This window comes from Pimephales promelas, chromosome 2, assembly GCF_988280905.1.
Source record: "Pimephales promelas chromosome 2, fPimPro1.hap1.1, whole genome shotgun sequence".
NCBI lineage: Eukaryota > Metazoa > Chordata > Actinopteri > Cypriniformes > Leuciscidae > Pimephales > Pimephales promelas.
This window is the reverse complement of record NC_142770.1, coordinates 39,529,573-39,555,506: the sequence shown is the minus strand read 5'-3', so window position 1 is coordinate 39,555,506 and position 25,934 is coordinate 39,529,573. Positions and strand designations below refer to the sequence as shown.

Here is a 25,934-nt window from a genome sequence, read left to right as displayed (position 1 = left end):
GAGAAAAGTGTCCTATGTGCAGTGTGGTTATGAATAAACGTAACATTAGAAAGCACATTGACCGTAAGCACACCAACCAGGTTTTGGACGTGAACTCCAAACACCACCTCAAGAGTGAATGTATTGATAAGGTAAATGGCATCTATTCTGTCCAAAAGACTTTCCATGGTCACAGTGTCCCTCTTCATGTTCAGAATAAAACATGGGGTGAAAATCATCGTGTGTCCTGTGAGTCACAGGAATGTCAAATAAACATGGATTTGGCGTGGAGGAGTGGCATGACAGCCTATAGATGTGTACATCTGAGGTCAGTCACTTACTGTACCAACATAGCTAAGTCTAACACACTAAGGGAGGATTCACTGACAAAGATGGTGCAAACCAAATGGTTTAATGAAGACACAAGGAAGGGTTGCATTGCACGACAAAGCTTATCCAGAGATGAAAATGTGCCTCTGTCTGTCTGCCTAAATATTGGATTTCCTCAAATCAAGAAAATTGTTTCTGTATTTGAGCCCACAGTGTCATATTACAGTGTTCTTGGACGAGTTATGGTGGTGTACAACACCAAATTAAACTCGTGGCATTGCCCATGTTCAAAAACGAGAGGTTCCTGTCCACATATTTATGTGGCCAAGTGGCATTTGTTTCAAGAGCAGCCTGAGTTGTTTAGTACAATCCGTTGCACAGAAGAGGTGGTGGATTCAGTTGGGGAAACAGACGAGCATGAATGTCTGGGGGGCCCATGTGAGGGAGAGACCATTCAATCTTATCCACCAAAAGGTGATGGCCTGAGCCGTATGGTGAAATACATACTGACAGACAAGAAGCTACCTGCTGTGTTGCCCGATCATTTGCGCGTCCAATCAAAAGAATTCCAGTACCCAAGACAACTAGTTCCAGAGGAAATGATATGCCAGAGATGTCCAGGGAATGTGCCTCTCAGTGATCCGGCCCTCATCACTGACAAAGCGAGAATCCTAACCAGCTTTGGCATTATTGAAGGTAGGTTACAATTCTATACACCAGATTTTACAATGTCACACTCTGTGCCTTATATGTAAACATATTTCTCATATTTCTCAAAGATATTAATGTATCTCCTGTTGAATCATCCAACCTCTAGATGTTTCCACTTACTGCAAACGTTGCCCCGTCTGTGACTTGTGTTACCGTTATCAAGAGTGGAAAGATGGTGTGCACAATTTCAGTGACCGCATATTGCTAGACCTGCCCTTGTGTGTCTCATTGAGAAACTTACTTCAGGTAATGTCTTTTGATATCAATGTGACAAGCATGGCTTATGAGAGCAGCGCGAACGGTGCGTGATTGAGCGTCATCACCGGTCCCGGCAATCACATGGCTTTAGCCCTCCATGCTTGTCATATTAACTATGTTGATTTAAAACACATTTCAAAAATGTTGTTGTGGAAAATGGCAAAATTCAGCTATTGTTTAAGATAACACAACCCTACCCTAAACCTAACTCTACTCTAACCAAGGTCCATACAGCAGTCAGCAGAGCAGTGGATTACCTTGAGCTTAACACAGGAGTAAAGTTTCCCTCTAAGGATGCAGTGCTTCATGCTTATCTTCACTTTGAGGCCCTCACTGACCATGAATACAACTACTCCTGTGTGACCTGCGGTGATCACCCTGCTGTGGTCATAATGGATCTGCACAAAAAGGGTGCCTTTCATTTGTCAAGTAAGAATATGTCTGCTTAATGTACTGGTGCATCTGTTGTCAACTTTTTTTGTAAAAAAAAAAAAAATGTTTATTTTCTTTACCGTTTAAGTAAGTGATCTGGAAGATCCTCCTGAGAGTTACAACGGGGAAGTGGATATGGACATGTTTTGGGACGCACTGGCTATGGAGATGATTGGTCGTGGATTTGTAAAAAGTAATTACGGCCTTAAGATACCAATACCATTTAAATAATAATCCAATATGTATTAACCAATAACTCTTTCTGGAATTCTTGGAAGGTTCAAAACACAATCCATTTTTGGTCCCACCAAGTTACCACTTTTGGGCTCCGTGGATTGGTCCACGCACAAGGTCAGATGTTGTACTCAATACAGAGTTTGCTAAAGTACATGCCCCGAAATCTGTATCTGAAGTGCAAGAGATCACAGTCACTGAGGACCGCCTTACAGATGAGCTTTCTAAACAAAAGGTATGTCTGTATTTAATCAACTAAGCATACTTAAAACATAGTTCAGTTTTGTGGATTATGGGCTACATTTAAATTAATCTTTCCTAACTTAATATTTTTCTAACAGGACTATTTTACGTTGACATGCTGTTCTTTGTCTTACTTTGTTGACTAGGTGGGAGTTATACGAAAGCTATGTAGAGAGTGTGGCTTAGATGCCACAGGCTCTCGTAATGATCTTCTTCTCAGAATTTCCCGTGAGATGAAATCAAGACACACTTACGATAAGGTGTTTCAGAAAATTTGGGCCGCCTCAGGTAATCACTTTTTCATTGAAACATGAAATGTTGGTGAATTGTGAATACTTTATTATGCTATTTGAAAATTGTACAAAAGCCTAAGTTTACATATCAGAGTTCTAACCTGGTAGGTAAATTTTAATGGCATTAACATAAGTCTTTAATGTGATGGGTTATGGCCTTTTTTTTATTGTGGCATTATCACATATTTTCTCAGGAGGATGGGCAGTCGTCCTGTGCCCCTGTGGGATAGTGTACAGTATAAAGCACAACATTCGTTCCGAAAGTCCACGTGACTTTGCCGATATCCTTCTGTCATGGAGGCACATGCCAAATGTGGCAATATATGACTTTGCGCGTGGACTTGCCACCCACACTAACTTGAGGGACCCGGAAAAAGTCCCCTTTAGCCCCTTTGAAGGTCGCTTACTGGAACCTTCTGAAGAAACCATAGCCATGGCAAAACAAGGAAAGGTGAAGGTATCCTTACATTGGCTGGAAAGCCCAAAAATAGTCCCAGACAGGGGAGGGCACCCAGTGACTGGCTCAGCAGAGCATTATTGCTTGTATGACAAGTTCCACGAGGCGAATACAAAAGATGACAGGGACCTTCTGCGGAAAATTTCCCTGGTCCCACAGCTGGCTGGGAAAGTTAATAGTCAAGTGGCAGAGCAGCTCTTTGCCAAACTAAAAAAAAACAATTACTTCTTGAACATGAGCCAGCCATCTACCCATGTATTCTTGATGAGGAACATTGTTCACCACATGAATGTACAGAAAAACAACGCAAGGTTGGAGAGAATCCAGAAGGTGTTTGGAGTTGAGGTGTCAATGAACATCCATGGCCAAGCTGTGATGGGTGAGCATCAAATTATCTCAAACTCTCAACTATTCCATGTTAAGTTAACCAGAAAAATGTGTGTTGTTGCAGCCGATCATTGTTTTATTTAAGATTAATTACATTGTGTAGAATTTACAGGGATACTCCACTTTTTTGGAAATAGGCTCCTTTTACAACTCCCCCAGAGTTAAACAGTCATGTTTTACCGTTTTCGAATCCATTCAGCCGATTTTCTGATATTTAGAATAATATCTGTAACCAGACAGTTTCTGGTCTCATTGACATCCATAGTATATTTTTTTTCCTACTATGGAAGTCAATGAGACCAGAAACGGTCTGGTTAATGTCATTCTTCTAAATATCAGAAAATCGGGCGAATGGATTCAAAAACGGTAAAACATGACTGTTTAACTCTGGGGGAGTTGTAAAATGAGCCTATTTCCAAAAAAGTGGAGTATCCCTTTAAAGGAGCATTGCAGAGGTCTAACCGTTACTGACACCAGTGGCCGTTAAAGAAACTGCAGCCTGTCTCATGCTTGTTCTCGGTGTGCACGCTCGTTGGCCACACTAGATAAGGTTGGGGTTTTTTTGCTTTTACTTATGAGGAGTTTCCATGGGTGTCTGGATTGAGCTGGAGGCTGGTCCTTTCTTTCTGTTTGCAGAGTCCATTTGAAACACTACTGCTAGCGATTGCTGCTGCTTGCTAATGGCTGCCGTATGGATGTAAGCCCAAGTAGGCAAGAATGCGCATGACGTCACATTTTGTGAATTTTTGTCTTTTTTAGGAAGTGCAGTTTCGACTGAGATCCCTACAGAAGAACCCTCCACACCGATGTCGATTTCAATTGGTGAGTGTGGCATTAGATGGATGTTTGCCTGAAATGTCCTGGATTGGTGCTTAATCTTGTTTTCTGTATAGACAAAACATTTCAGGTATGTGGTGATGAATGTAAATATCTGACATCACTGGAAAACATCTCTACTACAAAAGTACCATGGAAGTTCACTTTGCATGCTGGTCAGGAGGAACTGGTATGAATGTTTAGAAAATATAAAATCAAAATAAATTATTGCAATTTTATTCATTGATAAATAATATTTGATAATATCTGAACATTGTTTCAAGCTTGATTATGTCTTGGACACAACGAGGACTCCAGATGAGCCAATCGTGGATGTTGGCACAACCACACTCAAACGCTCTGACTTCATATCATTGGGTCTACATCAACATGAAGTTGAGGCAACAGTAAGTTTAATGTTTGTATGTAAAACTTCATGTTTACTAATACATAAGAAATGCTTCACATACATTTTCAAAAACCTTAATTGATTCAATTATACAGATTGCCAATTGCTGTTTCCAAATGATGAGCGATATTGGAATACATCAGGTATATTGCTATCAATGATTACTCTCTCTCAAGGCATTTTGTGTGAACTACTGTGTCAGGTCTAACAATTATTGAAATGATTCATTGTCAGGGAAAGGCTGTACATGCCATTGATGCATGTTTGGTAGAAAGCTGGATGCCCCCTTTAAAAGCAGATCCTAATCTTTCTCTCCCAGTAAGTGAGAACTTTCTTGCTTTTTCATTTTGATGCTTAAACACAATTGCATTTTTTGCCCATTAATATAAAAACTGTTATCTACTTTCTGTATGCATTTTCTCTTCAATATTATCTCAATAGGTTGATTTAGCATCGAAGGACATGATTCTCCTTCCTTTGTGGAAAACAGGACACTGGGTGTTGTGTGTAGGTTTATTTTGATTTGTAATATTACATGAATATTGCAATACTTTGTGGACTAAACTGTACAACTAACTGACCGTGGAATTATAGAGAGCCTAAGTCCCTCCCCTTCCGGTCGACCACCATGGGACCTTATTTCAGAAAAATATTGAATGGTAGTCAATGGCGAGAGACAACAAATATTTTGATCTCGTTTGAACTGTGCCCTGAATTACACATATGATGTTTGTCAATGTAGAAGAATCATTTTAAAGTCAAGAACGTCTTAGTTTGATGTAAAACCGTTGAGGTATAAGACTGAAAATAGGTAATTACAAAGACTACAAACCCCAAAGGCGCACATTTTCTCTCAATGAATGAAGCTAACTTTACTGAGGCTATAATGTCTGTCATGATCATATAACGTAATAATCTGTCATTACGTTATAATCGTAACGTTACGCCGTCATGCCTGATTTGTTCCAGACTGCACACACATGAGCAGGGGATCTTGCTCGTTGTTTCACTTCCCGGGAGATGTAGTTCATTGAGCGATTTTCACATAAAGCTAAATGTTAATCTTCTGTTTTTGACTTTCAGAATTATCTTTTAAATTGACAAACATCATGTGTAATTGAGGGCACAGTTCAGACGGAATAAAAAGATAACTTGTCTCTCGCCATTGACTACCATTCATATTTTTTCCGCAATAAGGTCCCATGAGCCGGAAGCGGAGAGGCGGGACTTAGGCTCTCTATTAAACAAGTTATCAGGGAAAGATTTTATTTTTGAGGCTAAGAAAATATCATGAAATAGAATATTACACATTTGTAGACTATGTATTTCTCAGGTCTTGAAGCCAAAAGAGAGAGTGATGCACTTTATTTGCTCAAAAAATCTCCATGGCTATGGCGATGGCTCACATGTGGCATTGTTCAGGTTTTACACTCCCATTATAAATTTGGCTTGAGTTCAGCCGTTCAACATTCCCCGTTCCACTGTTCAAAAGTTCTTGTTTTGCTTGTTTGGCTTATTGGTTGTTGTTTTTTGCTACAGTATGGTAAGTACATAAACGTTTTAGGCAAAAATATAAAAATATATTAAACTGTTTAAACTAAAGTGGCCAAAATTTGGACAGTACTACATACTTTGCGCTTGCTGTTCAGTGTTCTTTGCATGTGTTCTGTTGGTCTCAAGAATAAGTTATTAAATTGTGTTCACTGTCAGTTCATCAGTGCTGTAGGACAAATAATTCTTTTTTTTTTAAATAAAAACATATATTTTTGTTGCAGCAAACTTGCTATGACTATAGCCCCAGGCCGTTGGATCATAATGAAAAACAAGGTAAGTGTATTTTGTTGTCGTATTTTCATAACACTTTAACGTCCTGTTTGATTTCTTTGTTTTTCAAAATGCAATTTGCCCTTTCAGCATATCCCTGATCAATTGGAAATGACATCCTGTGGGGTCTTCATCATTATGGTAAGTTACTGGACTTTTATCAGTCTGTATTCAGTGTGTTTCTGTATTCAATCAAAAATAACAAACTGTAAAATGAATATTTCAGTATGGCCTACTCATCGTATTAGAAGAACCCGTTGATTTCACTGCTGTAAGTCTTATTTCTACATTATAGTAATTAAGTAATTAATGTTGTTAATGTTATTCATAGTATTCATGGAAGTATTGCTTTTTTCTCAGCATGATATTCCAGACATCAGGCGGTGGTGGTGCCTTCTCTTCATGGAGAATTTTGCTCTTGGAGGGTATGGTTTCTAGGGTTTAATTATTATTTGTAATTTAGCAGACACTATTATCCAGAGTGACTTTTAGTAAACTAACTTTAGGGACAGTCCTTGCTCAAGACTCAGTCTTCTGCACAACTTTGTTCTCATTGTTGTCTTTTTGTATTTTGTCAGCCGTGGAAGGTGGCTTGCACATTGGGCTGAGGAGGCAATGGCAGTTGGATCTTGCCTCACTGACAGTGAAGTAAGCTTTTGTTGCCAAAGTATTTTGTTTGTTTTGTTTTTTTTAATCCAATTTTCAGTCGACAATATTCTATAATTAGGCCACGTTTACACGAATCCAGAGCTTCCCCTATCCGATGTTTTTTTTTCTTGTTCTTAAAAAATAGTCCGTAAACACAGCGGCGTCTCGAAAAATATGTGCGTCCACACAAAACCACTGGAACCGACTGAAAACGATGTAGTAGACATCCCAGACCAGTATGTGGCGCTGTAATTCTGCCATAGATATTCACTAAAAATGCGAGAAGACGTCTTAAAGCATGCGCATAAAACCTTGTGCGCAGCGCTGTAGGCAGTAAAATAAAAGGGTATGAGATAATATTACGCACTGTTGCTTATTTTCTTTTTTAACAAGAACTTTATTGAGCGACCATAAATTGCCTGGTACAAAATAAGGAGTCGCGATATTCAATTAGTTAGCGGACTCAGAAAGCTTGCCACAAAGCTTGACACGCACACCAAGTGAGTCCCATTGTTGCAGGATTGATGCTTGAAAGACCCTAAAAGACCCCTGTGAACACACATGTGCCCCAAGCCAAATGGTCTAGAGCTAGTCTGATCATTACAGGCATGTACTACTTTAAATGTATGTTCTTGCTAAATGTAATGTTGTAGTTTTATGATTCAGTATTAAAAAGGGCTTAAAAGTCTTAACTGGTGGACACCCTGTATTAGGGCAGGGACATTGACCTTTGTTATTTTTCTTTGTTTTTGTAAAGTGGATTGATACAAATACCAGAATTCTCTCATGTAAATTAGAAGTAAATCAACTCTTAGTTTGGTTCTGAAATTATACATTTTATTAAATGAAACATTTTGTAGTCTGTTGAAATACATTACATCACATTTTTCTGTTCTACAGCCGATGAACGGACCAGGAGAATTTGAGCATGGCGTAGGAGCACTGGAGGGGGTCACGCCACTACACAGTCTTGAGGTATTTTGTAGAGTTCTGCAGTGTACTATATGTATTTAGACTTCAAGTTTTATTTATCAGAAACTATAAAATTGCTGATTGCTGTTAATTTTCAAATATTTTTCATAAAGAATATGAGCAGCATCAGGAAGGGTGTGGAATGGTTGAGGGACAATCACTTGCTGATGAAGAGCAAGTACGTGTTACCACGCATTTACAGCATGGAGGAGGCAGATGCACTGAACGCCCTTTCTCGACTACATGCACATTATGAAACAACTTTGGAAGAGGATGATGAAATAAGAGCACCATTCTACTTTACATTCAAAAACAGAGAGGACATGCTCTTTTTCATGTGTGAAGTTAGGGACAAGAAAAACGTTAGAGTGTCCTCATTTTACGACCCTGACATTTGATTTTTTTTTTTTTTTTTTTTTTTTCCTATTGGTGACAGGCTTGGTGTGTCTGTCTGAATCTGTGTGTGTGTGTGTGTGTGTGTGTGTGTGTGTGTGTGTCTGTCTGTATCAGTATGTCTGTGTGTGTATATCTGTCTGTATCGGTATGTCTGTCTGAATCAATGTGCGTGTGTGTGTGTGTGTGTGTGTGTGTGTCTGTCTGTCTATGTATGTCTGTATGAATCAGTATGTATGTATGTCTCTTTCTCTCTCTGTGTGTGTGTGTTTGTGTCAGTATGTCTGTCTGTATCAGTATGTCTGGGTATGTATATTATGTCTGGGTATGTATATATCTGTCTGTCTGGTAATTGAATTGAATTTTTCAATTGTATTCTTAATGTCTCTGAAATTAATCAGTAATGTCTCAATTAATCGGTAATGTCTCAGAAATTAATAAAATATTTGAAATTATTGTAAATAATGTGTTCAAGTCATTGTTTTATCAATCAGATTCAATTATTTTAAGAATAATTAGACATATATTGGTTTTGACTAATAGTTTGCCTTTGAATGTCTAATCAGAAGTTTGTGTCTTATACCAGTCATTGAGCAATTATTAAGTGTACATGATAGACTAAAAAGGTACATATAGGCCAGGCTGTTTGTTTTTTTTTCGGAGGAAAAATGTAAAAGACTAAAGTGTTTCTGATACAAGCATTGTTTTATTTCAGTACAGGACCCTGAAGACCTGGGAGCAAAAAAATAATAGGTAACAATAAACATTTATTGAAACTGCGCATGCGCGGGTATAACTGTCGTTGTAAAACTCCTGGGGTGAAACTGTGGCTCTGCAGACTAATAAGCAAAAATAATTGGTAACAATACCCTTTAGATCGTTTTAATAGTGAACAATGTGCGCGGGTAAAAAAAAAAAAAAAAAACAATGTGCGCGGGTAAAACTGCTATATTAAAACTGCGCATGCGCGGGGTGAAACTGTTGTGGTGAAACTGCGCATGCGCGGGGTGAAACTGTTGGGGTGAAACTGCTGGGGTGGAACTGTGGCTCTGCGGCTCTGCAGACAGATATTATTGGACTATCTCAGAGGAAAGCTAGGTGAGATTTAGATACAGCAAGAGAGAAGAAATTGACATGATTTTTGTTTATTTGGCAAAAAAAGGAGAATGTGTATCACTATCTCTACAAGAACTTGTGCATTTTTATCACATAAATCTTATTTACACAAAGAAATTAACTTTCATGTATCAACTGCTAACTTTTGTAGCTCTTACCAAAATTCTATCTTTTAAAAGAAAAAGAGAGCAACTCTTAAAACACTGTCTTTTAAATGTCAATATACATGAAACCTCATTGCCTATAGATAATAAAGCTATTGCAATAGCAAAGGCCATAAACATAAAGTGAAATTTAAGTTCAACCTCAACACAAAAACAGTATCAACAATGCTTCTATTCCCAGAGAGTGAGGGTACTTTTTTTCACTTAAAATTAAAGTGCAGGGTTTGGAAACGTATGACCGAAGCTCTTATCTATACATAAAGTGCCACTGTAGTTAAATTAAAATATCATAACATGAAATCCAAAATGTTCCCACACACCGGACTTATACCATAGACTTATACGACGCTGGCGCATCCTCCAACTCCCTCATCTCTCCCACTTGCCATTTCTCCGCGTGCCGTGACCTGCAGCGCTCCATACTCCACTTTTACTTGCTTGTTTATTAACTTGAACCGGCGCTGCACAGAGCGATCGGTAATGACATCAAATACCGCGAAAGTGATGAATGCATGGAGCCGACTCGCGCTAGATTGATGTTATTCACCGGTCGCTCTGTGCAGCGCCGGTCCAAGTCGAACAAGTTTATGTCGCGCGAAAAGAAAACACACGTCACATACGGGCACGAGGTTACATTGCGCATGCGTCGAACCGTGAGACGCACACGCGCTCCGAACCGAGACAAGCGAACCGAACGGTTCGGGTGTTTTTTCATGTACCGTGCCACCCCTAATAACGACTTTATCCGACTATTCCATTACTTCCTTATGGGCGCATGCGCGAGAACTGAGATGAGGACGTTCTCATTCGACTACTTCTTGTTACCGGCTGCTCACCGCTACTGCCACCTACCGTATAAAATGATGATCCATATATATATATATAAGCGCTCCGGATAAGGCACACTGTCGTTTTTTGAGAAGATTAAAGGTTTTTAAGTGCACCCTGTAGTAGGGTGGCCATACGTCCGGATTTTGGCCGGACATATGCCGGACACTCATTTGTCCTCCTTTTTGGAGTTGATCTGAATCGGGCAAAAAAAAAAAAAAAAAAAACGCTCTAGAATCTTTATTGAGACGCAGGAGCAGCATAGCGTCTAATGCCGTAGATCTCTAGTCAAACACATGATTGCAGGGTTGCCAACTCTCACGCATTGAGCGTGAGTTTCACGCAAAATTGAGCCAATTCTCACGCTTTCACGCCACACACCCGATTTCTCACGCTGAAGTGTGAATCCGGCCGGTCAAATCCCTGAAAGATGAGTTTATCTATAGATCTACCTGATGAGCCACTCGTGATCGACTAGTTTTACCGCAAATTAGTTAAAAAATACACTAATCTAGAGCTTAGCTCCTAACGGCACGGACGCAAAGCCAGGACTGGAGCAAAAGCCCGTTCCTCTCTGCACTCTAGTCTCAGTGTTCTGTTATCACTCCGCTCTAATCCACTACGGGTTTTCCAGTCTCACTCACAGGAAAAAACTGCTCCGTGTTCAATCTAATTTAAAAAAGATAATCTTATGTTTTATTTTTTTATATATCACAAACGTCTGAATTTATAATACTATATGTAATGCTCTGGAATTCTACATGTTTAATAAATGTTCCAACTGCTTACACAAGGAAACAGTATGGGAAAGCGCACCCAGTTAAAAATAAGAATTTGACAAATTCTACAAACAATCTTAGTTTGCCAACAGTTAATAATATAACTGGATTATATATATATATATATATATAATAGAATTATAGATGCAGCACGCGCACGACGGCAGAGAGGTAATATAATAAGCACGCGCACGACACAAACCCCCAAACGTTGATTTTATGAATGGGAATATGAATATTATATGAAATATGAATATGTATTGGGTTTAAAACCATAACCCCCCCCCCCCGTCCTCCTTTTCAGTGTTATGGAAATGGCCACCCTACCCTGTAGTGCGGAAAATACGCAAATTGAAAAGCGTACAGCGCGCATCTTCCTCTGCTTGTAAACAGAAAGTTTTGCGCTTTTTTTTTTTTTTAACAAGAAGTAGACGAATTAGAACGTCCTCGTCTCAGTTCTCGCGCATGCGCCCATAAGGAAGTAATGGAATAGTCGGATAAAGTCGTTATTTATGTTTTTTTTCGCACAAAAAGTAGTCTCGTCACTTAATAAACTTATAATTGAGCCGCTGTAGGGACATGGAATATTTAAACCTTTTCTTTAATGACTTTATGGGCCGTCAAGAGCCAGTCCCTTAGGCAGTCTATGGAGGACTGATCCAGCTCTCAGATTAAATCAAAAATATCTTTATTTGTGTTCTGAAGATGAACGAAGGTCTTACGGGGTTGGAACAGCATGGGGGTGAGTAATTAATGACTTAATTTTCATTTTTGGGTTAACTAACCCTTTAACACAGCTCAGCATGGCTAAACATAGCACACATCTAGTTGTAGAGACAGTAACCAGCGCCACCCAGTGGGAGAATACAACTGAGGAAGACACTGTAGCTTTCAGCTCACTTTATTAAGACAGAAATACTTCAGACATGAGGTTACAGGTTATTTAACAACATGTGAGCAACATGTTCTTTAGCCCATGATTAAAGATCACTATGCAAAGCAGCACACAGATTATATGATTGTTTGATTATAAGTAGCCTTTAAAATAGCTGTAGCACTTGAAGTTACATTGAATCCCTGAATCAAATACATTTGACAGCACCTGTAAGATAAAGCCTGAGCTGCTGTAGACACAGTGCAGGGGCTCAGAGACCAACAGGATTTTGGAAAATGTGACCTGGATGCAACCTGGTGGATCTGAAGGTAGCAAGATCACTTTATGGTGGAAGAATTCACCAAGTGAATGGATCTTTGTTAAGAGCATTCCTGCCATCCAAACTGTGTCTGGGATTTTATCAGGTCTGCTTCACCCTCTCTGAGTCCCACCTCTATTCTCTTCATCCAATCAGCAGCTCAGAAACTAATCATCCATGTCTACAGCACATCTCAAGCTTTATCCTGTAATATTTGCCACAATCATTTCTCAACATTATTCTCAGTTACATACAGTTTCTCACTTTTTCTCTGCACCTTCTGTGATCTCAAGCAGTCTCTGTTTCTCTGCAGCTCCCTGCAGGGGCTCACACTAATAGAAAAGGTGTTTGCTTGTACAAAAAAAATGTAAAGTTAGCAAAAGTGATATAGTTGCTACCTTGCTCCATTATTTGGTACATATGGTTGATTTTATTTTTCTGGTTGTTGAGGCTACCACAATCGGCACACTATGAGAAGATAATGACAAGACAAAATATTCAGAGGAAGAAATGTCGAGCACAGAAAGACGAAAATAAAAAGAATCACCAAAACTGCTCAAGAGTCTCTTCTTCACTGTTCTGATTTAATCTGATCGGCAATCTGATTTATGTGATCTTAAAAAAAGATTTCTACTCTAAAAAACAAACAACGGTCCTCATTAAAGACACATCCTAAATCTTTTCCCATTACAGACCAAGGTTTTCTAACTTTCGATGTTTTACCTGTAGTCAGGATTCAGACTTTACTGAAGCACCCAAGAAGCTAAACAATGCGAGTCCTCACTTTAAAACAGCACAGACCTTGACATTAGTCTGCTGTGGCTGCTCAACTGTATCTAGTTGGCATCTTTGGAAAAAGGGGGAACCCTAAATATATGGTGGGAAGATTATTATGACCCTTTACAGTAATTAGTACAGATGATGCTCTCCACTGACAACGTTCTAGAGACAAATCATTAGTTATAGCAATAGATTGTTTAAACATGAAGAGTTCAGATGCAAAAGCCTCTAAGTGCCATTTGAAATTTTCTTCTAGAATGATCATTTTTATCAAGCTTGTATATTTAAGTTCAGTGATTTCACTTAAATGGCAATGATAATTACCTATTAATTGTTATTTAAGTGAAATTACTGAACTTAAATATACAAGTTTGATAAAAATCATCATTAAAGAAGAAAATTTCAAATGGCATTTAGAGGCTTTTGCATCTGAACTCTTCACATGAACTATGTCTGATTTCCATTTAAAAGTATGTTTCTATCCTAACCACGTACCATTGCTCCTAGATTCCAAGGTACACCAGGACAAATGGACAGAACGTAGTAGCCTACATTTGGATGTTTACAACTCACTACCACAGAATCAAATGGCCAAGGGCAGAACTGTTAGGGTGTAAAATAGGCACGTTAACAGTTATGTTGTTTGTGAATAGTTAATGTTTGTGAACAGTCAATGTTTTATTTCCATTATGGAATTCAAAGGTGTGGAAAGTAGAATAATCTTTATTTTTCCTTTCTTTCACTTTTGAAATAGGTCAGGACAAGCAGTGAGGATTGTTTCTGTAATGAGCCCCCTGGATAGTAAAATGAAGTTATTGTGAATGTCGATAAAGCAATAATTGCTGGAGATTTTAACATATAGATAATACAAATGATGCTTTAGGGGCTGCGTTTACAGACTTATTAAACTCCTTTGGGGTCAAACAAAACGTCAGTGGTCCCACTCATCGTCTAAATCATACACTAGATTTAATTATATCATATGGAACCGATCCAACTGATATAGATATTATACTGCAAAGCGATGATGTCACTGATCATTACATGGTGACTTGCATAATACGTACTGCTGAAATATGTCATGTTGCGCCACGTTATAGACCAGGCAGAACAATCCTTCCAACCACTATAGATGGATTCTCAAATAGCTTACCTGATCTATCTAAGCTGCTAAGTGAACCCAAACAAACAGATGAATTAGAGGAAATGACTAGCAGTTTAAGCACCATTCTTACTAGTACATTAGATATTGTTGCACCAATTAGATTAAAAAAGGTTAGATAGAAAATTAAAGCACCATGGTAGAACAGTGCTACGCATGCTATCAAGAGAGAAGGGCCGTCGCCAGAACAAACCAAATGGGGTTTAATTTTCATAGGGGGGCACACTTTTTTAATGACCTGAGACAGACCAAAACAACAACCCATATTAGGCTTTAACTAAAATAGACCACAATAGTCTTGTTTTGTTCCTTTTATTTAAATAAAATACTTAACCGTATGATCTCAACGTCTCTGTTTATTTTCTCTTAAGATTTCCACATATAGCTTGCTAGCCTAGTAGCCTATCCACAAGTTTCCGAGGGGCGCTCCTGTAAAAAATAAAGTGGGTGAAACTTCCGGTGAGGCGGCGGAAGTAGCATTCCAATGGTATTTTGTGTGTTAGTTAGCGAAGAGGCTAGCTGTTTTTCGGAGAATTATTTTACTATTTAAAGACGCAAATCTTTATGAGAGATGTCGTTACGGAGCTCAGGGACAACATGTGCTGTTCGCGGTTGTATGTATAACCGGACTAAACTAGTTTAGTGGCTTAAACGTGATTGTTTTGAACATAAGCTGAAAACGAAATCAGAGATATCCTGCCAGAGCCCGTCTCTGATCCTGCCAACGACTGTAGTTTCCATCACCTCCCAAAAGACGACGAATCTTCCTGTGTACATTTGTTTAAATTCTTAATATTCTATAAACTCTATCAGCATGTGATTGGCTGTTCGCTACTGATGTTACACCTAAACTCAGGATCAAAGCCTGTGTTGACAGAATACCAAATGTGCCAGTTAATGTATTCAAGCAGCACATTCATTTATAATTTTGAATAAACTCCAAAGCACAATGACTAAGTGCACCGTAAAAAAAAAATCCTAATTTCACAGAAAATAACTGTGATTTTTGACGACCATTTTCTTTCATTTTAAATTGTACTCAAAACACTGCAAAATTACAAATAATATCTGGAAAATAAAAATGCAGCTGATATTTTAGGTATTGTTACATTAAAGAAAAAATTCCAGTCATTCACATTTTTTTTACAGTAATTGATTGTATTTTTCATACTGTATTTTTCTGTTTTCTTAAATTACATAAACATTTATGTAAAATTACAAATATAATCTGTAATTAAATGGTAACAAAACAGTTAAATGATTACATGACTGTAGCTCAAAAAAACTGCAACATTAAAGTAAAACGTCATAAATTAAATAAACTGAAAAACACTGTTATTTACCGGTATTTCCTGCATTATTATGATCAAATACCTTCATTGTAAAAAAAATCATAAAAAAATGGTCAAATGACTAGCAACAAAGGCTGCCAAACAAAAACCATAAAATTAAAGTAAAATATTCAAATTTAAATAAACTGAAAAAAAAACACTGTTATTTAAAGGTATTTCCTGCATTATTATGATCAAATACCGTCATTGGAAAAAAATCGTTAAAAAAGGGTCAATTGACTGGCAGCACAGGGTGCCAAACAAAAACCATAAAATTACAGTAAAAATATGTTAATTTAAATAAAAATTTGACATCACCATGATTGAGATGAGTGTTTGCTTTAGTTGAGCTCTTGACCTTTATTATATGTTATTAGTTTTACTCTGCCTGCTTTAATTATGTTTTCAACATACATTTGTTATAGCATTGAAAGCGGGAGAAAATATCAGGCAGCTGATGTTGGTCAGTTATTGGTGATGTTATAGTCATCATTTGGTGACCTGATTCACTGATATGACAGAGAAATCTGTTGTGAGTGTATCTGTTGTGATTACATTGTAAATAGGTGTACTTAAGTTTTAGATTAAATCTAGGATTGTCGTATTTTCCCCATGAACCTTGTTATATTGAAACAATATTAATTAAGTGATTCATTTAGTGATGATTGAGCATTATCGAAGACACATGGCGATAACAAGCAGAATCACTGAAGGAGAAAATCACAAATTGTAAGCCACCGTTATGGCGATCAGTGTTTGCTTTAGTTGGGCTCTCGGCACTTATACTTTCACATTTTGTTTGTCTGCTGTTATTGATTTATAACAGGCAAATGAACAAAGAAAAGTGGGATCTGACAGAGTTGGTTATTTTTTGATATAATCATACTGTGATCTAAATGAAACCTATTCAGATGATTCGGTTTAACTTGTTCGCAACAGTTTAGTGGTTCTGCAGCATGTGATAATCTGTATTTTTTTATAATCCAAAACATGTAATAAAAATTGTTCTGATCAAATCCCTTTATCTTTAGTTAGAAACACAGACATCAATAATCAGCCTGTGTATCTCAACCGCGGTGAGAATAATAATCCTTGTTGCCACCAATCACAACTCATTCATGGCTCCCATCATGCATTGCGGTATGAATAAATTATGATCTGAATTGTCTATGTAATTTACTTTTCCTAATTGAATATTCTGCTCACCACCATTGTTGAGAAGCATTGACTGAATCTTGATATCTGTCTGTGCCTAAAAGACAGACTTTCTTTTTTGTACAACTTTTAAGCTATCCATTATATCATATCTCAAATTCTGGGTATTTATACAGAATCACAGTTATAATGTAACCAACAACATAAGTCACAAACATTAAGTTCAAATAATGATTGTCATAATATAACAAAAATTATTAGATAATTTTTTTTTGTTCATCTGGCAGGTATAACTCAGATGGAACAGCAAATTAAAATATAAAGTGTATAAAATAAGGGTCAAGAGCCCAACTAAAGAAAACACTCATCTCCATAACGGTGGCTTACAATTTAAGATTGTCTCCTTGTGATTCTGCTTTAGGTGTCTTCAATGATGCTCAATCATCACTCAATTAATCACTTAATTATCTCATTAACTTTAACACTCTTGAGTGTGTACTCCTGTATCCCAGGAGTGTTAAATTAACACTGACTGAGTTTTTGCTGTGACAAAGAACCGTAGTTGGCTGACAAGCTGAGCCACAGTGCATTAAAAATCAGGTGATATCACTAAGCATTCAATTACATGAAAAACATTACCATTAATAAGTGATCAGATCTTCTGAACTGAGATTCTCTTGGACTCCTACCAAAACAAATATGTATCAATTATGACACTCAGTTAAAGCAGCCAGAGAAATAGTAATATTAAAAGCAAAGGGTCAAGAGCCCGACTAAAGCAAACACTGATCTCCATTATGGTTTTATATTTGTTTATTTGTTTATTATTTTACATAAAAAATCAACTTCTAAACATCTGTCTCAGTAAGAATGTTAGTATGCAATAAATAAAGTCTGGATTGTTTCTGTATGGTGTGTTTTGTGGGTCACCATTGTGTTGAAGAGTAGAGCCTGTGCTTCAGTTCAGGATGAACAGAATAAAACTGATGAAATGCTGCATGTTCCTTTATTTAACTGACAGTAACTTTGTAATTGCTGATGCAGTGATGTATAGTGACAGAAAATCATACATCACCTACATGTTTCTTAATAAAAAGTTCAGGAAATATGTGAAATAACTGTGTTTCTGTTAAAGAGCTTAATGAAGATTTCTACTTTTGCACTTATTTAAATTAGGCTATTTTACATTAATTTGATGTTTTTTGTATGGCAGCCATTGCTGACAGTCATTGACTGTTTTTTACTATGAACTGTATTTTACTATGATCATAACAATGCATTGTTTTTATAGTTAGAGTGTTTGATCGTAATAATCCAGATAATAGCTGTAAAATAACAGTGTTTTTCTGTAAAACAACTTAATTTATATTAGGATATTTAACTTTATTTTTACGGTATGTATTTGGCACCCTTTGCTGCCAGTTATTTGACCCTTTTTTTACGATTTTATTTTTTACAGTGTGTGTATTTTTTATTTTAATTATTTGTCAGCTCGCACAACTGTCTGTCACCATGCCTTGATCAGTATTGATTATTAATAATGTTATTATAATACTCCCAATCAACTACTGCGGAGGGTAAAGGTACTGTTATTTCACCTTTTTTAATTTCGTTGAGGTTGTGTTCCCACATCGTTAGCTAGTTTGGATCGCTATAACTTGAATGACTGTCAACTGTTGAATGAACGAGTGTCAAGCATGTCAAATCGCGCTTTGTTTACTTCCAACCGGAAGTCGCGCCCACTTTTGACGCAAGGCCTCATGGGACGTAGGAAACTTGTGGATATTTTTTCTTAATCTGCATAGTTCGTCACTTACACAACACAGTGCCATCTAGTGGCTTTCTTGAGTAAAAGGCGCAAGTAATATCATTAGTCCAAAGTCCAAAGTATAACCAATTTGATTTATGACTACACTTCATAAACATGGTCACAAAAGCACCTGGTTTCCACCAACAATTCAGCAATAATAAAAGCAATGCATTACATACTGCAATACAAATTTAGCAATGTAGCAGACAAATTCTCCATTCCTACCTTTCTTATACTGTCTGTTCCTACCCACATAGCAAACAGATCCGGAACGGATCTGCCGCGGAGGTAAGAACCAGGTCCGGAACGGAGTCCACTTGCACAGCGCAACGGATCCGGAACAGATCCGGATTGCGGATCCAGACTAGATCCGCGGCAGACCCTATCCGGATCCGATCTGGACCCGTTCATTTTGGAATGAAAACCTATCAGATCACTCATTCAAAACTAGTAATCTGGCCAAAACTACAAAAATATTTCAAATCTATTGGTGGGCCAACATTAGATAGACTGCCCACTAAACAACATGATGTCCAAAAGATGTCTTTTCAACGTCTTTGTCACAAAAGTCGGATGCTGAAAAGACGTCCACTGAGGAGCCAGAATTAAAGTTTTTATGACGTGTTTTTTTGACGTGTTCTGCACGTCCGATGTAGACGTTCATCGAACCTTCGTACAAGTTTAAAAACTAGGTCAAATGTGGCCATCGTGTTTAAAACTCATGTTTATATCAATGTCATTTCCTTACATTGTTTAGATGAGGTTTAGATGTTGATATGTTTCATTTTAAGAAACCATTGTGGTGATGAGTGTTTGCTTTAGTTGGGCTCTTGGTCCCAATTCATCTTACTTTAACTTTACTTTGGTTGTAGTAACTCTGTGATTGTATAACACTATTGTTGTTGCACAGAAAGCCAAGAAAAAGTGAGATGCTGGCATCAGCTTGTTGATTATCATTGCTAAGTCACAAAGTGAGCATTTGATGTTGTGTTTAGAGTTTAGTCTTTATTTCTGCCATTCATAACCACCTATCTTGTGGAACTGTGTTATTTGTATACCATTAAAATTAGCATTTATTAGAAGGTGAATAAAAAAAAGCTTGTTAAACAATGTTATTAGGAAATTTACCTTATAGTCACACACATACATCAAGATTTTGCGTATGTATCACAAGAACGGTGACAATAAAAAAAGCTTCATGCTGCAATGCATGATGGGTAGTTTTCAAAGTACAAAAAATCCTTGATTCCCAAGCTTTTTTTGTTTTGGTTGTCACCGTTGTTGAGAATCATATGCAAAATCGTGATGTCTGTGTGTGACTATGTGATATATTTGCTCAAAACATTGAGTACACATGATTTTTATTGACCTTCAAATAAGCAACAATTGTAATGGTACTGGTCCAAATAACGCAGTTCCACAAAATAGGTGGTTATAAACAGCAGATATAAGGACAAAAGTCTACACACATCATTAAAAGCTCGCTTTGTGTTTTTGTCATCATCAACAAGGAGCTGATGACAGCCGATTTTACTTTTTCTTGGCTTTCTATGCAACAACAATAGTGTTATACAAACACACAGTTACAACAACCAAAGAGAAGTTAAAGTAAGAAGAATTGGGACCAAGAGCCCAACTAAAGCAAACACTCATCACCACAATGGTGACTTAAAATGAAACATATCAACATCTAAACCTCATCTAAACAATGTAAGGAAATGACATTGATATAAACATGAGTTTTAAACACGATGGCCACATTTGACCTAGTTTTTAAACTTGTACGAAGGTTCGATGAACGTCTACATCGGACGTGCAGAACACGTCAAAAAAACACGTCATAAAAACTTTAATTCTGGCTCCTCAGTGGACGTCTTTTCAGCATCCGACTTTTGTGACAAAGACGTTGAAAAGACATCTTTTGGACATCATGTTGTTTAGTGGGCAGTCTATCTAATGTTGGCCCACCAATAGATTTGAAATATTTTTGTAGTTTTGGCCAGATTACTAGTTTTGAATGAGTGATCTGATAGGTTTTCATTCCAAAATGAACGGGTCCAGATCGGATCCGGATAGGGTCTGCCGCGGATCTAGTCTGGATCCGCAATCCGGATCTGTTCCGGATCCGTTGCGCTGTGCAAGTGGACTCCGTTCCGGACCTGGTTCTTACCTCCGCGGCAGATCCGTTCCGGATCTGTTTGCTATGTGGGTACCATCTCATTAGCTCCAGAGTCGTCTCCACGCACGTTGTTGTTGGTCAAAGTCGTCTTTGTCAACGACGAAACTTTAAACCACTTTTTACTAGCATAAGCTTTGCTGTAGCCAGGCCTACAAAACCGTCAGAATTTGATTCTCGGATCGCATGCACTGCGCAGCTGCGCAAAGGAATTACGTATAAACAATACTGTATGCTTAACTAAATAAATTGCATGGTTTATATAATTGATTTATCCTTAAACACAAACTGCATATTGTAATTTGAAGAAATAAAAATACTAACACAAAAATAACAAATTGAAAGGTCTGCTGCTGGAGACTTGCCATTGGCTGTTGAATGTGAATAATTAATGAGGTAGGTCTTTGCAAGGTTTGGGTGCTGTTTTGGGATGTTTTAACAGTCATTTATGAAAACAATTATATTTCAAGTTACGTTCTGTGTAATAATGCGTTGAATAATGAATTTCTAAATAATTTCTGAAGATAATGTGTTATACATTACCGTTGTAGAGCTTACCGTTCCTGTGAGATAAGTTCTGCATAAACAACTAATCTCCAATTGATAATTGCTAACATAAACATTAAAATGTAGTATCAAACTGAAATATGGGTGGGCACAGTGAGTCAATTGGGAGAGCATTGCCCCCCCAGGCGTGACTCAGTCTGAGAGGATACTGTGGGTTTGTGTTGTTCCTCTTCAGTAAAACCTACAGTAAAATTTGAGCCACTTAACGAAAGGACACAGTCAGTGTATTCCTCTAGGGAAAAATGAATTTTCCCCCCATGCAGTTTATAGCACAACAATTCATCTAATCCATGACGGAAAATGTCCTTTAACGCTACTTCATTAAAAGTCCACTTGGTTGGAGATTTCCAGAAATTCAAACACATTGTTCTCAATAGTTCTGTTACCTTGACGTTGGCAAAGTAGGGCAACTGCTGGGTTAATAGTTGCGGGTCAAGTATTCTGTAAAGGATCCACTAGAGGCAAGTGTAGATGAGAACCCAAGTGCAGTTTATTCAAAATAACAGGTAACAAGATCAAAACATAAACCAAAGCATGACATGGCATGAAACCATGGACATAAACTTACACAAGCAGTGATTACAGGAAACAATACTTGACAGAGACTCATGGAAAACATGAGGGTTTAAATACAGACTATTGACAAGACAAGGGACACCTTTGAACAATGAACAGACAATTAACAAATGACAAGACACTTGGCAGGATCACATGACAAACAGGTAATCACACAATCAGACATGAAACATGACGATTTTTTTTTTTCAAACAAACGGTATGTTTATTACTGTAACCATATATATTTATGGAACAATTAAAGACATACTATTGTAACTACAATAACAAAAACATCAGTAGGCCATTTTCAATTATTTATTTACTCCTATAGCCTATAAATTGGCCCTATTTGAAATAGAAAAAAAAATGAATATAGGCTATTACAAAATGAATGCTGTCTGGGACCACAATACTTGTATGTTTACTGCATGTTATTTGTGAAGCTTTGTCAATCAGTGTGAGGATTGCTGCTGGCAGTGAGTAATAATTTGGTCAATACGTGGAGAGATCTTTGACAAAGCAAGACGCATATCATCCTCAAGGGTCAGTCTGGCCCTGTGTTTGGTTTTAAGGGCTGTCATGGTTGAAAACCCAGCTTCACAAAGGTAGGTGGTGCTGAAGGGAATCAACACCTTCATTGCAGCTGTGTGACAGACTGGGTGTTCTTCTGCAATTTTAGACCAGAATGATTGCAATGGGACCTCACTGAAACGGGCTCTCAGGCTGGCATCAGAGGATATTTCTATAAGCTCTTCCAGAAGTCTTGATGGCAGAGTAGCTGGAAGCTTTGCTTCAATTTTCTCAGTGAAGGGGTTTCTGATCCACAGAAAATCAGCTGCTTGTTCCTCAGTTAGAGCGGGGAAATAAGGATCAAATTTCTCCAGGACCTTTGAGAGATGCACTGTTATTTGATGTTGAATGGTTTTAAAATTAAAATGTTTTTCTGCAATAAATGCATGGGTGTGCTCGAACATGTCACTGATTCCAGAGGAGACACGGGTTTTCCACTTGTGTAGTTTTCTTTTGAAAGCCTCTACTCGTTCATACTGCACCACAGTGTTTATTTTGAACCTTGCATATCCCTACGTATGGGTGAGTTCATATGGATGAAGGCCTGTTGTGTTCGGTCTCTTGGTTTGTGATAGTGGCAGCTATTGTGAAACTCGCCTTCGTCATGTACTGAGTGTGGATGGCATCGTCCTGAAGAATCACAGGGTCAAATGATATCTCATCTGGTGACAAGAGCATAGTAACTTTAAAAACTTGAATGATATCTTTACCCCGTGATAATGTATTGCGGATATACATTCAAACATTTAAAGGCTAAGAGTATGAGCGTTGAGTAAACTGGACAGATATCTGTGAAAAATAACTTGTGTGCCTAAAGTTGTCGACCCCCTGAATTCAGCATTTAAAAGTTAAAAGAATTTCAGTATTTATCAGTAAAAAAAAATACATATAAATAAATGATTAACTTATTGTTGGACAGTATGGTGTCTGTCTCATGGGCCGACATAATTAAAAACACACCTAGAGAAAAATAAATACCGGTCAAAAGTTTTAGATCGTAAGATTTTTTATGTTTTTAAAAAGAAGTGTCTTCTGCTCACCAAGGCTGCAATTATTTGATTAAAAAAAACATGATCCTTCAGAAATTATTATAATATGATGCTCAAGAAACATTTATGATTATTATCCATGTTGAAAACAGTTTTTTTTTTACATTTTTATTTCAGGATTCTTTGATGAATAGAAAGTTCAAAAGAACAGAATTGATCTGAAATGGGAAGCTTTTGTAACATTAATCTCTACATAACAGTCACTAATTCAAAAGTTTGGGGTCAGTAAGAATTTATTTTTTTTATTTTTGGGGGAAAGAAATTAGAAAATATTTTTATTCATCAAGGATGAGTTAAATTGATCAAAAGTTACAGTAAAGACATTTATTATGTTAGAAAAGATTATATTTTAAATAAATGCTGTCCTTTTGAACTTTCTATTCATCATAGATTTTGGGGGAAAAAATGGTACACAACTGTTTTCACCATTGAAAATAATAATTTATGTTTTTTGAGCATAAAATCAGCATATTAGAATGATTTCTGAAGGTAATCAGCAACAGTAATAATGTTGAAAATTCAGCTTTCAAAATACATTTTAAAATATATTAAAATAGAAAACAGTCATTTTAAATTGTCATAATATTTCACAATATTACTGTTTGTCATTTCTTTTCTTCATCAAATAAAGCAGCCTTGGTGAGCAGAAGAGACTTCATTTAAAAACATAAAAAAATCTTTCTTACTGATCTAAAACTTTTGACCGGTAGTGTATACCAATGACCATGATATTGTCACGGGGGCGGAAGAAGGATGACGGAGAAGCAGGTAGAAAAATACTTTCTTTAATCGAGCGAAACTCAGGAACAGGTAACAGGTGCGACAGCGTGTTGAACACAAACAATAGCGGACAAAGCAGTGTGAAGACAGGCAGGAACTTAAATACGCGGGAGGTGATGAGTGTCCATGGCAACAGATAAGGGCGGAGAACTCAGACGAGGGGCACACGTGGCAAATCAAAACACACAGACAGTCCAAAGATGGCGACAGATATCCTGTTATCATTATAACGATGACCGTTATAACATTATATTTGCCAGATATTATTTAGCCTACAGGCTTCTCAAGGACAATATCACTGAAAAAAATGGGGTTAATGAATTTAAAGTGAGAGACGTCATTCAAAATACATATACATAGCTATTTCATATGCAAGCGTGTCAGCCAATCACAGCAGAGGCCGGATTACACACAGCAGACACGCCCCTTCAAACAGAGCGTTCAAAGCAGAGGCTAAAATCAGGCTAGGAAAAATGCCTTTTATTTCTAAATTATGACTATTTTTGATCTAAAAAACATAACATTGCAGGAAATATTATAAAATGATTTTAAAAAACATTCTGGGGCACCTTTAACATTTGAACAAACAATAAGCATCAAATGTTAAAGAAAAGCAGACTTCTCAGTTTGTCACCAGCGCACAGAAAGCCTGTAGCTTCAATAGGATCATATATCAATGTACTTTCATTAACTGGTAGTTCTGGTTATTATAAAGTGATGATTGACTCGGTCCTGCTGAAACAAAACAGTGATCATAACAGCTCTCTGATCTAATAACCAGTAAAAACACTTCTCACTGTTAACTCTGGCTGGTTGAGTGAAGTGATGACGGGTTCTGTCACGTGGTTTGCGTGAGATGTGAAACCTCTGATCCAATAACCAGAATCACAGAGGACATGAGTGGAAAGGAAGATTACACCACTTTATATATTATTAAATATTATCTCACATGACTCTGTGCTCTGGCAATAAGAGAAATCTTTTTTCTTTATGTATTGACTCATTTGCTCCATGAAGTGATTCATTGATTCACTGATTCTCAGCGTCACTCTGGCGACTCCTGCTGGTCAGAACTTTTACTAACACCTTTTACTAACAACTGATAATGTTTCATTGAAACTGTAATCCGTTTATTGCAATTTACAAATCATACAACATCATTAAATATGAGGGATCTTTATAATACGTGATATTATATTAAATTGTAGGGTTTGCATTGTTTCTTTTATGGAGAGCTTGATTAATCAGTCCAACAAGAGACTTTTAGGGGGCTTAGAAAACAGAAAGTGGGTAAGTAAGCAGAAGTGTGTGTTTTTAATAATTCGCTGTTATTGTGTGCAGTTGAGTGAACAATACATGTTTACTGTGCGTGTGTCACATAAGGTGGACTTCTGCTGCTTGCAAACGGACTCTTTTGAGGAGACAGTGGATTTCCAAATGTGGTGCCCTGATTTCACACACAATGCACGAATACACTGCAGGCTCACTCTCGCTCGTACCCAAGGTAAATCATCAACACTATCATCCCTT

The 25,934-nt window shown here is 37.4% G+C and overlaps 1 protein-coding gene across 1 annotated transcript; it reads left to right on the top strand.

Moving 5' to 3' along the window:
- The first annotated feature begins 371 nt into the window (after nt 1-371).
- Nucleotides 372-8,391, top strand: LOC148997374 (uncharacterized). The gene is made up of 11 exons (XM_089119890.1): nt 372-1,005; nt 1,127-1,266; nt 1,503-1,707; nt 1,799-1,903; nt 1,989-2,179; nt 2,334-2,475; nt 2,675-3,316; nt 4,084-4,146; nt 6,952-7,016; nt 7,922-7,996; nt 8,107-8,391. Exons 1-11 carry the CDS (start codon nt 372-374, stop codon nt 8,389-8,391), a joined length of 2,547 nt encoding a protein of 848 aa, XP_088976016.1.
- Nucleotides 8,392-25,934: the final 17,543 nt, after the last annotated feature.